Genomic DNA, 13,283 nt, shown 5'->3' with positions numbered 1-13,283 from the left:
AAGTAGCAGATGGAGAGTTCAAGTGCTGTATGTCCCTTGGCATAACGAAGAGGCCAACTGATCATACAAAAGAAAATGGAAAAATAAATTCTGATTTTCTAAGATTTATTTTTGTTCATTATTCTAATTCTGAATTACGAGTTGTGAGCTTCGACCTAGATCACATTTTGGGACGAGTCTATATTATTCAGTCAGAGTTTCATAGAGAGAGGCACTTGGGTTAAGCCACATAACAGATGTGGCAGAATTAGAATGTGCCACATGTTCAATTTCTTTTTTTTTAGGAAAACTAATGAAAATAACTTGAAAATTTTGAGTTTTAACGAAAATAATAAAAATGTGATTTTTCGTTAAAGTGAACAGTACCAAAATCTTTTCGTTAAAGTTTCATTTTTCTTCCTAATTATTTTTGCACCATAAAAAGTGTATACCTCCTCATTTTCCCTGACCAGAGGAGAGAATGATAATGTCATGAGGAAGAAGACAAGATATCTTGATGTGGTTTGTGGGTTTACTCTGCATGAGAGCTTTTTAGGAATAAATACCAGTCTAGGGATAATCATAAAAGAATTTTTTTGACAAAAATGATAGATTGATATTTCATTGATCATCTCAAATAAATAGAGGTGTTAGTTGCGCATCATGCTGTAGTGATTAAGAAAATGATTTGGAGTTAATTTGTTCAAACAAGACAACTATAATAAATCTCTAAATGGCTACCGCATATATGAAAACTACACACGGTACCCATACTAATCTATTACATAACAATAGATGCAACATATTCGTATCAATGATTACAATAGATCATTACCTAATAGCAAAGCCACATAAATCATCCGAAAGAGCGAGACCACATAAAATCATTGTTAATTAGTAAGGAGAATCAAAACTTTATTAAAATAAATTGCAGAGTGTAGACGAATGTTGGATTAAATGACGAATTGTTGAGTTCAAACAAAATTTTCTTTAGTTTATTAGACATTGCTTTACGTGCGTATTTCCTTTGATAACTTTTTATAGTAGTGAAAGTTAGGAATAAATATATTTTGGGTGTAGCGTATTAAGGTTTGTATAGACTTTTGTTGAGTTTTTTTATTTCACCATGTAAGTAGACTTTTATTGACTATTATAAACTCCATAATATTTTTCAACCAAAAAAAATAAACTCCATAATCTTTCATATGCTTTTTATGATACACTTTTGTGGAACTTTTGCATAATTTTAGAGAGTTCAATACTATAATTTTTAGATTATATGGATTGTCATAGACTTTTAATGACCAATTTATTAATAAACATTATTATTATCAAGTTTTGGGAACTATTATTAGTACTCCAAAAATTTCATTCTACACTCATCACAAGTGTATTTTTCTTTCTAATTATAGAAAGTTTGGAGGGCAAAATGAGATTTTTGGAGTGCTAATAACAATTCCTAAGTTTTTACTATTAAAATGTTGATGATGACCATGACAAAGTGGTCCTATGAGGTGGTAGTGGTAACAATGGTGGTGAAAGTGTCACATTGTAATTGTTAACAAGATGGTGGTAGTAAAGTTGGTGCCTTTAGTGGCATCAATAATAATAGAGGTGGTCATTGTGGTGGCAAGGTGTTGTTGGAGTGGTGGAGGAGTAGGGATGGGGACGGTGGTGATGGGGTGGTGATGATGGTGGTAGAGGTGCCGGTCATGGTCATGGTGGTGACGGTGGTGGTCATAGTGGGCTTGGCAATGATCGACATGGTGGTGTCAGTGGTAGTCATAGTACAGTTGGTGATGATGTTCATGGAAGTGACGGGGGTGGTGGCTATGGGGGTGGATAAGTGGTCATGGTAAGGTGGTGATGGCGACATGGTGGTGAAAATAGTAATAATAATAGTCATTGCATTATGATTAGTGGTAGAGTTTATCATTTCAGAATTGAGAAATAAAGAAATTCATCAAAAACATAGATGGAGGGGTGGGATTTGAGATAACAAAAAACTTACCATAAAAACACTACAAGCCCATAGAACCGGCATTGACAAACTATAGATAAGGAAAAGGTATTTGGTTTGTTGGATTGAATAGCAGAATGACATTTCTATGGAATGATCGTTCCATTGTTTATATGTATGTATGTATTTTGTCAATCATACATATATTTAGAATTGCTCTTTAATTTTCATTCCCAAACCAATGGAATAGGCATTAACAAACTATAGATAAGGAAAAGGTACTTCCAAACGGGCGTTTCTATCATTCAATTGGCCCTAAGGATTTACTCGAACTCTAAACTCGAGACTCAAGACCCAAAACCCTTGAACTTGAGACTCAAGACCCCAAACTTGGAATACAATATCCCTGACTCAAGAATTGCGAACTTATGGCTCGTTTACATACCCATAATTAAAATATAAGAAATTGAATTGAGGAGGAGTTGAAATGAGGAGGAGTCACAACCAGATTCTTGTTGAAATTGTGTACTTAAATATTCTAGAATTGGAGTAAGAATGAAACTGAGTTCATATAAGTTGTTTACTAATCCACCTTAATTAGAATAGAATTGAATATGATTATTAAAATGCCTTTATTCTAAATAGCATATTTATATGCCAATTAATTGGATAATATTTTTATTCAAATTAACTGTATAATTACTGATCATTTTTGAAATAAAATAAAATCTTAATCAGTAATTACCCTAAAAACATTAATTATTTTGTTACTTTTTTTAATTCATATGTTTATAAACAAGAAATTCAAGAAAATTAACCCAGCAAAAAAGGCCGTTTGCTAGGCAGTGGACAGAGGTGGTTGGCAAAACTGAAATTATAGTAAATATCTAAGGGTATAATGGGTAAGAACAATGGATATCGATTCCTCCGTACATCCAGAATTAAAATACCACCTCAATTAGGATGTCCAATTTCTTCAAAATGAGGAATTGAATTCCTTATTTTGTGTGGATCCCATCTTTCCTTTTATTCTCCCAAGTTTAGTAATTAAAATTCAATTCCGCATTTTGATTTTAATACGCTGTTGTAGTAGACCCATAACTGACTGTTCAAAGAACTACATCGAAGAAGCTAGGACAAACAATGACATATGTTTGCCTTCACACAGTGGGCTTGTCCTAAACCCAAGTCTCATTATCATTTCAAGCTATGGACCAAACATCAAGGAACCCAAGCCCTAAGTTCCTAGCTAGTTATTTTTTAGTATTGAGATACAAATTTTGAGTAAATATCCAAAGGTCTGCGGACATTGACAATGATGGACAAGCTTGTTATCCCAAACTCATATGCCACACGGGCTGAAATGCACAATTCCTTGAGGATCTAAGCCAATGTGGCAATTACAAACCTCTCCCAACAACTGAAAGCCACACTTGAACCTTTCCCAATATAATATAAACAAACAAAGAGAGAGCTTGGCTTGAAAGATCACCCATACCTTAAACCCATCACATCCGCCTCTCCAACACCACTCACACACACCCAACCTCTCCTCAGTCCGCCATATACCCTTCAAATTTCAATTCCCTTGTCTTTGATGCCGACCTTCCACCACCACCACCACCACTTGCCACTTTGCTCATTTCATTTGTATTTGCCTCATTGGATTTGGGACCAGCATCCGGCCCGACTCTTGTAGGTCCCACCTTCTCCCCACTATCCCATCAGGGCTCCACAGCCGGCCACGTTGACAAATTAAGGTTAGTGTTTACTTGATCATGCGAAAAAATGGTATCAATTATGTAAACGAGGTTTCATTGAGTTAGTAAGAATTGTTTTCTTTCGTTAGATCAAGATTTAAGTTGGAGTCCTACTACAGGCAATATCTTTTGACGAACGATCTGTAAACAAATAAAATAAAATAAAATCCTTTGTGTAAGTCCTAAAAAAGATTTGTAATATATTCTGATATTAAAATGGGTTAGCCTATTTTACTAAAATTGGTATCAATTTTAGGGTTTGGTGTGAATTATATTATTCTTAGGTTGGGTGGGGCCCATTTTGGAAACTGTGAACAAGTGTTTAGTGTTTTGACCGAGAGAAGAATCAAAAGATGAGAGGCACCCAGATACCGAGGACTAAAGTGCTTAAGCTAAGCGGAACGAGATCCTTGTTTTTGGATTTGATTTTGATAATTTGCTCTGAGAGAGTAATTAACGTGTAAAAGAAGATTTGGTAAATTTGTCCTATATGGGAGTGGGTGCAAAGCCTGCAGTCATTCAGCCTGTGTTACCAACTTACCATAATAACCTTGTGTAAATTCACGAGAAAAAGTACTCCCAAGTTCCCAATACACGCATTTAGCGGGGAAGAAAAACACTCGTTACATTTGATTAGCGTATTACTCTTCTTATTTTCAAGTTCGAATATTTTTCTCGTAGTTAAAATGTTTGCCTTTTTATGGAAAAAAAAAAACAATAGACTAGTCTAACAAATGAGACTACGACGTGTATTACCAAAAACTGTGTCATTATGTTCGTACTACAACTATATACCATTTAGCAACTTTATGTTTGCACTTGCCAAAAACCAGAATCAGAAATAATACTCCGTAATTTGTTTGGAAAGGGCATTAGGGTCTTTTACTACTTGAGATAGGCCAATCCAAACAGACCCTCTCTCTCTCTTCAGTTGGGTAAGAGAGAGGCTTGAGCAGCTCGAGAAAGAGAATAATGAATATATAAATAAAACGACAAGAGAGAGAGACCTAAAGAGAGCAAGAATAAAGTAATAGACAGGCCAACATGCGATAGTGTAGTTTTATTATAACCCTACCATTCTCTGCCGTTGGACAGATAAGCTGTCCCTTTTGTCTCTCTCATCCCCAAACAATCCCCTTCTCACTCTTTTGCAATCCCACCTTCATATAACATAATCTCCCTCTCTTTTAAAACCTCACAACCCCAAACCCTACTTTAATCCCTTCATTCTTTCCATCTTTCTCTTCAACCATATATCTTCATCTTCCAAATCAAGTAACTATGGCCTCAAAAGCAAGGAAGAAGCAGATATGGTGTCCACAGCCACTGACGCCGCTCATGGAAGGGCCGGACCCCGAAATGCAAGAGGAAGGTGGCAAAAAGGAGAGCTCTTGGGAAGTCATACGTGAATGGTTTAGGGCACAAAAGGGTGGCCCTCCTAGTCCCGGGAATAACTTATCGGCCTCAGGATATGGGAGCGGTAGTACTATTCCAGCCAAAAGACAAGACTTGAGGCTCTTGCTTGGTGTTTTAGGCTGTCCTCTTGCTCCAATTCCACAAGCCAATGACCCAGTTGATCCTCACCTCCTTCACATTAAGGACATCCCATTTGTAAGTGAAAAAACCCACATTATATTATCATTGTCATTATCTTGTACAAGCGATACAGGAATAGAGGGGTGTTGAGCGCAGAACCACAGATGCATGAGTGAATCTTCTCTTAATTTTCTGGTATATGTTGTTTTAGTTAGTAATTAATTAGTTAATTTACTTTTTTGCTAATAATGTGTAGGAAACTTCTATAGCGCATTACATTATAAAGCAGTACTTGGCAGCCACGGGGTGCTTGAAGCAACAGAAATGTAACAAAAACATGTATGCAAGTGGGCGTGTGAAAATGGTTTGCTGTGAAACTGAGGTTTCTGCAGGAAGAAATGTAAAGACTTCGGGAACAAGAAGTGGGGAAAGCGGGTGCTTTGTTCTTTGGCAAATGTTGCCTGGCATGTGGTCTTTGGAGTTGGTCGTTGGAGGCAACAAGGTGGTGGCTGGTAGTGATGGCAAAACGGTTTGGAGGCACACTCCTTGGCTTGGTATTCATGCAGCCAAAGGCCCCCAGCGCCCACTGCGTCGCCTCATACAGGTATACATATACAATGTTCCTCTCACAATAATTTTCTTGCATAAATCATACCATTAAATAATGTTAAAATGTAGAATATACGCTTGTTATATGCAAGAAATTTTGTCGTAAATTTATGATGCTACATATTAATGATTTCTATTATGATTTTGGGCATAAACAACTTTTGATTTTGAACTATAAAGAGAAGGAACCGTAGCGTTCAATTATTCGAAATAGCCTTTACCAAACAAAGATAGAGATTGAGGAACAAATCACAATCCCAATAAAATGATACTTGGCTGACAATGATAGGGAAACTGTCGCGTGCTTTGCCCTACAGACTCTTTTTTTTGGTACAGCTCCAAAGCGACCTAAGAATGGCACGTGATTACCGTTCTTACGTCATATACTGATCAGATGTATTATGTACATCTTGTTCTTGGGATTACCACATATGCTGAACTAAAGTGTCTATGTATTATTTCTTGCTTTAACTTTTTCTTTTTCCCTTTAGTAAATGCTGCCGGATCTAGTGCAGCGTACCTACATGCTCTTTCTTTTTCGTTCTTCTTCCTTCTTTTTCCCTTTTATTTTTCCTTTTCGTTAAGAAAAATTCCCTTTGATAAAAAATAAATAAAATACTATTACCTAATATATATATGTATATACTTAGTATTGGTTGATCAATACTTTGTAGAAAATACTTCGAACGAAGATAAAAAGGCATTAAAAGAGATCAATAGTACGATGAGAATGTGCATGAGCCATTCAATCAAAATGAAGTATTGGTGATATATACTCATAATTTCATAAATTTGACAAATATTTCTATGTTTAATTTGCAGGGCCTAGATCCAAAGAGCACAGCAAGCTTGTTTTCCAAAGCACAATGCTTGGGAGAGGAAAGAATCGGAGACGATGATTGCTTTGTACTAAAAGTCTCTGCCGATCGAGCGGCGGTGATGGAAAGAAGTGAGGGTCCTGCAGAAGTAATCAGGCATGCATTGTATGGATATTTTTGTCAAAAGAGTGGTCTCCTCATATACTTAGAGGACTCACACCTCACCAGAGTTGAAACCCCAGAAAATGAAACTGTGTACTGGGAGACCACCATAGGAAGCAGCATTGCTGACTATAGGGATGTGGATGGTGTGCTCATTGCTCATCAGGGCCGCTCGATCGCCACAGTTTTCCGGTGTGGCGAGGTGTCGATGGAATACACAAGGACTAGGATGGAAGAAGCTTGGAGCATTGATGATGTTGTGTTTAATGTACCAGGGCTTTCCATGGACTATTTCATTGCTCCTGCTGATATATTTGATAGTACTGTACCATCACCATGATCATTAACTGTCTACTCCGAACTGATGGAGCTTAATTACTAGGATATTAGTTTGGTTTTAATTACAAAAATATTGGTGGGTACACTTTGTTAATGTGATGTAATATTTTGGGGGTTTTTTCTTCTTTTTTTTTTCAAGTGTATTATGTAATATGTAGTAGGGTTTGAAGTAAGCTTAAAATGACAAATTCAAGCATGGGGTGGAATAAGGGATCTTGTTGTATTCTAATCTAATTCATTGTCCTTTTTTTTTTCTTTCTAAATCTAATGCATTTAGGAAGTGGCCTTTGTTTATTTAAACTATTTGTACCATAATCACTAATCAGGTCTCTTATATACGTATAGATGCGATCAGTAATGCAATTAACAAATGAAATGTGTACGCAAATAATTAATATTCTCTAAATACAGGTTAAATTCATTATATATAAGTACAAAAAAATGTAATCAATAAATGTGATTGTACACAAAATAATTAAAGTTCTCCAAATTTACATTTGGTGGTTTGATAAGAAAAAATTGAAATGATGAATTGTCCTTCCACAATGGATGGGTGGCAAAGTCAAAATCAAGGAAACTGGCAATCAAGAACATGAAATGTTTAACTTTCTTACTTCAGGTGGGCTATCTAATTTAACAGAGTAGCCCATATATAGTTTTATTTTTCCTTCGGCTGACTAAATTTCGGTTCCTTCACACTTAAGACCCTTTTGTCATGCGGAGATCCAAGCATGAAGCCCACCGAATCCACGGTTGAAAACCTCTAAAACAAAAAATAAATAGATATGGCTGGCCTCCTTTAAGATGAAAATGGGCAATGGTCTAGCTTCAATCGACGGAGAGGTCATTTGCAAGCCTTCGTTCTTGAGAGTCACACACAGAACTTTGTAAATTTGGGAAGTTTGTTTGTAGCATGTTCCCTAAAGTGTTGTGCCTCAAAAAAACCAAGAATGCCTAACATAGTAACCAAACATAACCATATACCATAATTATAAACATTAGACATAAGAAAATGTGTGATGTTATTCACAATGTCAAAAGTGTGTATAGTGTACACATACGTACTAGCTAGATCCATGCAGAGAACCGCTAACTGGTTAGGGTTGCACTCCAGTTTCTTTCCAAATGAGAAAATATTTCACATAAATAGCATCAGAGTCGATTCTAAGTTTTTGAACGCGCAAGGTGAAATTTACAAAAACCTTTCTTTGTTTGTAGCTAGATACATCTTTCACAAGGAAATAAAGCTTCGAAATAGTCCATAACTTCATTCAAATACAAACCTTTATTTCAACTCGTTAGATGCATCCAAAACTCGATATCTCTTCACCATGACAAGTAATAAGGGAAACATTTTGATTTGCCACCTATAGTTTTACCAAAGTGCAATTTGCAACCTGAAAATGGAGAACGAAAAATTGAAGCAATGTATCACTTGAATTATAATTAATTAATTGCAATCTGCCACCAAAAGAGGTCACCAAAACATGCACTGCTTCAATTTTTTTAATCGAAAATTTGACTAAGTTAACGATAGATTGTTGATTGCAATTGATTATTGATTCATGTGATGCTTCAAATCCCTTCCAGGTGAAAAATTGTGACATGAGTGAATTTCCAGTGGCAATTTAAGAATTTGTGCAAAGTATTAATAAAACTGACTGGAATAGAGTGCTTGCATTTGTTGTAAATTATGTGGTTATCCATATAGAGAAAAGCATTAAGGGCACGTTTGGTGGCCCGGCTAGGATTGGATTTGGTAGTTTGGATTGATTAGGCTAGGATTGGAGTGGATAGGTTGGGAGAGTTGTGTCTGTTGTTTGATGCAGACAACTCAACCAAATTCAATTTGGGATAGGCTGGGAGTTTTCTTGCTCAACTCTTTGAACGGGAAGAGAAACCTCACCATGTTATCATAATAAAAACCATTGTTCTAAAAATCCCCGCTTAGAGTTGCCTAAGCCCTATCTAGGCGCTATTGTAAATTAAACCAAAAACCAATGAAGCAATAAACAAAACATAATAATTTCAGAGTTCCTCCAATATAGGAGTATCTCTCTGACAACGGAAACTTTATTGATTACCAACAAATACAAGAGAACTCACAAATACAAAGTATTCTCAAGTATACAAACTTATGCCTCTAAAAAACTTTCACACACAAAACTCTATCCCACATCCATCTATTTATACTAATAGATGTCATAGGTTTACACAAAGTCCCTAGAATATAGGAAACCAAATCCTATACTAAAACCAAATCTCAAACCAATTAGGAAACACAAATCCAAATATCTTGAGTCCAAGATATCCTAATCCTTGTTTGATTCTTGTTTTAGTTTAGGCATGTTGATTTAATGCCAGATCCAACAATCTCCATCTTGGCATGAAATCCAAAATGAGGCATCAAGATCAAACTTGCTTCAACTGCACCAAATCCAAGCAGTGCTCGAACTTAGCTACATTAACCACCGTTGTCAACATATCAGTTAGACTATCTTCTATAGCAACCTTTTTTTAGACGAATCTCACATTCAGCTACCACTTCTCTCACAAAATGATATCATACATCAATATGCTTAGTCCTAGCATGATGTACCTGATATCTGGCCAAATAAATGGCACTTTGGCTGTCACAATATACATCCAACTTGTGTTGTTCTACACTTAAATCTCCCAACAACCCCAGAGTCCACATTGCTTATTTGATAGCTTCAGCAATCGCCATGTATTCTGCTTTTTTGGTTGATAATGCCATCGTTGGTTGTAATATTGATCTCCAACATATATGACCCTTTGCCATAGTAAACACATACCTAGTCATCGATCTTTACTTGTCTAATCTCCAGCAAAGTCCGAGTACACATATCCAACTGAGAACTTATCAATTCCTTCATCACATTTTTCAAAACAAATACCTTTGTCCCTCGTTCCATGTAAATACCTTAGTATCCACTTAGCAGCATTCCGGTGCTTTCTTCCAGGATTATGCATGAATCTACTAACAATTCCAACTGCATGTGCTATATCAGGACGAGTACACACCATAGCATACATTAATTCTCCAACCAAATTAGCATATGGAATACCATTCATCTTCATCAGTTTTGAGACATTGTTGATTGCTCAACTTGAAGTGAGCACCTAATGGAGTTCTTACAGGATTAGTGTCTTTTGTTACTCCAAACTTTTGTAACAACTTCTCAAAATATTGCTTCTGAGACAAACACACCAAACTTTTTTGTCTATCCCTTGTGATCTCTATTCCCAATATTTTCTTAGCTTCACCAGGATTCTTCATTTCTAACTCCCTTCTCATTTGCTCCTTTAACTTTTCTATCTCTGAAATATTGCTTGAAGCTATGAACATCTCGTCCACATAGATTAACAAGTACACGAATGAACCATCTTTCAACTTCTTGTGATAAACACAGTGATCATAGTGACATCTTGTATAGTCTTGACCCTTCATAAACTTGTCAAATCTTAAATACCATTGCATGGGCGACTGCTTCAAACCATAAAGAAATTTTCTGAGCTTACAAACCAATCTTTCTTTGCCCTTCACTTGATACTGCTCGGGTTATCTTATATAAATCTCTTTATCCAAATTACCATGAAGGAATGCAGTCTTCACGTTTAGTTGTACCAATTCAAGGTTGAAATGTGTAACTAGGGCAAACAATATTCAAATGGAGGAGTGCTTAACCACATGAGAAAAAAAATCTAATTGTAATCTATTCCCTCATTCTGAGCATATCCTTTAGCCACTAGCTTAGCTTTAAATCTTACCAAACTCTTGTCATCCACTCCATCATTCTTTGCATAAACCCTGCAGCCAATTGTTTTCCTTCCTCTAGGCAGCTCCACCAATTCCCAAGTCTTATTCTTGTGAAGGGAAAACATCTTATTGTCCATTGCATTATACCATTTACTCTCTTCTTCATTATTTACTGCCTCTTCAAAAGTAGTGGGAATTTCAGCCTCAATTACTGGCAATACATATACCATGCAGGCCATGCAATCTTTATATCTCGTAGGTAAGGATATGTCTCTTTTCCCCTTCCTTTGGCTATTCAATCATCTTATATCTTTAGTTCTTCTGATGGTGTTTCTTCTTCGCGATCACTCTCTTCATGTTCAAGTTGATCGCCTTATTTTTCTTCTTCTAGAGCTTCCTTACTTGGCAGCGAATTCACAATTACTCGTTCCTAAGCTCCACCATCTGAACATCTTCCTTCAATTTCATGTGACTTTCATCAAATGTCACATCTCTACTTACTATAATCTTGTTCAACTCGGGATACCAAAGTCTGAAACCTTTCACACCACTATTGAATCCCATAAAGATAGCTTTCTTGGCTCGTGGATCCAGTTTGTTTTCCTTCACATGAAAGTAGGCATTGCATCTAAACACTTGTAGCTTATCGTAGTCCTGAGCTGGTTCTCTAGACCACACTTCAATGGGTGTTCTACCCTAAAATGCTATTGATGGTAGTTGATTAAGCACATGACATGCATAGCTCAAAGCTTCTGCCCAAAATATCTTTGGCAGCTTAGCTTGAGATAGCATGTAACGAACTTTCTCGAGCAAGTAACTATTTAGTCTCTCTACAATCCCATTCTGTTTTGAAGTATGTCAAACACTGAAATGCCGAGTACTCCCTTCCTTTTTACACTATGAAGAAATGATCAAAGGTATATTCCCCTCCATTGTCACTTTTCAGTATCTTAATCTTCTTTCTAGTCTTGTTTTCCACCATGTTCTTCCATTCCAGAAATATGTCAAGAACCTTGTCCTTTCGTTTCATCATATATATCCTTGATCTGTGATAGTAGTCATCAATAAAAGATACAAACCATCCTTTTCCACCTAAAGAAACATTCTTTGCAGGCCCCTAAACATCAGAGTGAAAATAGTCCAAAATCTCTTTTGTTTGATTAACAGTTGAGCCAAATTTCACCTTTGTTTGTTTGTCGAGAACACAGTGCTCACAAAACTCTATCTTTCTAATTTTTGCCCATTTTAAACACCCTTGTTTGATCAATCCTTGCAATTCTTTTTCTCCTACATGTCCCAACCTCATGTGCCATAATGCAGGCAAGTCATTTTTATCAATTTGCACTTCATCAGTTACCATAGCCGCTCCATTTTCCAAATTCTTTCCTTGTAGAATATAAAGTAAGCCATTACAAGGAACTTTCATTATGACAAGTGCTCTTTTAGCAACTTTGAGCACATTGTTATCGGAGTAAAACTTGTAGCCTTGTGACTCGAGAATGCCTAGTGAGATCAATTTTTTATTCAGATTTCAGACATACCTTACACCTTACAATTCTCGAATCACACTATCATGATGTTTAATCCTGATGCTTCCAATTCCTTGAGTTGTACATGGGTTATCATCTCCCATATACACAGTTCCATTCATAACTTTGAAGTTTGAAAACCAATGCCTTTGAGAAGTCATATGATGGGTATAACCTATGTTAAGCACCCACTCATTCATATAATCCACAGTGCTCGATGTAGTTAGGGCATAGACAAATTCCTCATCCACGACTTCAATCATATTTGCTTCTGAGTCATCCTTATTCTTTCTAGTCTTTTATTTTATTTTAGGGTAGTACTTCTTCCAGTGTCATTTTTCATGACAAAAAGCACATTCATCTTTGTCCAAGAACTTCCTATTCTTTAAGACTCCTCTAGTATGAGACTTACTATTTTTCATGTGTGAACCTTTCTTTTCTTTCAATCTCCCTCTCACCATCAAAGCTTCAGAGTTATTCATTTCTTGCTTGTCAAGGTGTCTCACCTCATGATTCATAAAAGCACTTGAGATTTCGTCATACTTAATTGTCTCCCTGCCATAAATCCAAGTAGTTACGAAAGGCTCATAGGATTCAGGAAATGAGTTCATCAGGATCGAGACCTTGTCTTCATCCTTGATTATCTCTTTAAGATTTGCCAGTTCAGCTAGAAGCTTATTAAACTCTTCTAGATGGTCAATCATCTTCGTGCCTTCTTTGTACTGGAACTTGTACAACTTGCTCTTGAGATGCAGTTGATTCTCTGCACTATTCTTTATATATTTTGTCTCCAATGCACCCCATAATTCC

The 13,283-nt window shown here is 36.3% G+C and overlaps 1 protein-coding gene across 1 annotated transcript; it reads left to right on the top strand.

The window, feature by feature from the left end:
* Positions 1-4,759: 4,759 nt before the first annotated feature.
* LOC103435359 (uncharacterized) lies at positions 4,760-7,397 on the top strand. The gene is made up of 3 exons (XM_008373749.4): positions 4,760-5,310; positions 5,492-5,839; positions 6,667-7,397. Exons 1-3 carry the CDS (start codon positions 4,981-4,983, stop codon positions 7,162-7,164), a joined length of 1,176 nt encoding a protein of 391 aa, XP_008371971.2. The 5' UTR covers positions 4,760-4,980; the 3' UTR covers positions 7,165-7,397.
* Positions 7,398-13,283: the final 5,886 nt, after the last annotated feature.

This window comes from Malus domestica, chromosome 05 (genome assembly GCF_042453785.1).
Source record: "Malus domestica chromosome 05, GDT2T_hap1".
In the NCBI taxonomy this organism is placed as follows: domain Eukaryota; kingdom Viridiplantae; phylum Streptophyta; class Magnoliopsida; order Rosales; family Rosaceae; genus Malus; species Malus domestica.
The sequence above is the reverse complement of the archived record's forward strand: the minus strand, read 5'-3'. Positions and strand labels throughout refer to the sequence as shown.

Bases quoted from the DNA above. Each gene is read 5' to 3' on its own strand.
- LOC103435359 (XM_008373749.4), top strand. From the start codon at position 4,981: ATGGCCTCAAAAGCAAGGAAGAAGCAGATATGGTGTCCACAGCCACTG. The intron at 5,311-5,491 runs GTAAGTGAAAAA...AATAATGTGTAG, and splicing joins ACATTAAGGACATCCCATTT to GAAACTTCTATAGCGCATTA. The intron at 5,840-6,666 runs GTATACATATAC...TTTAATTTGCAG, and splicing joins CACTGCGTCGCCTCATACAG to GGCCTAGATCCAAAGAGCAC.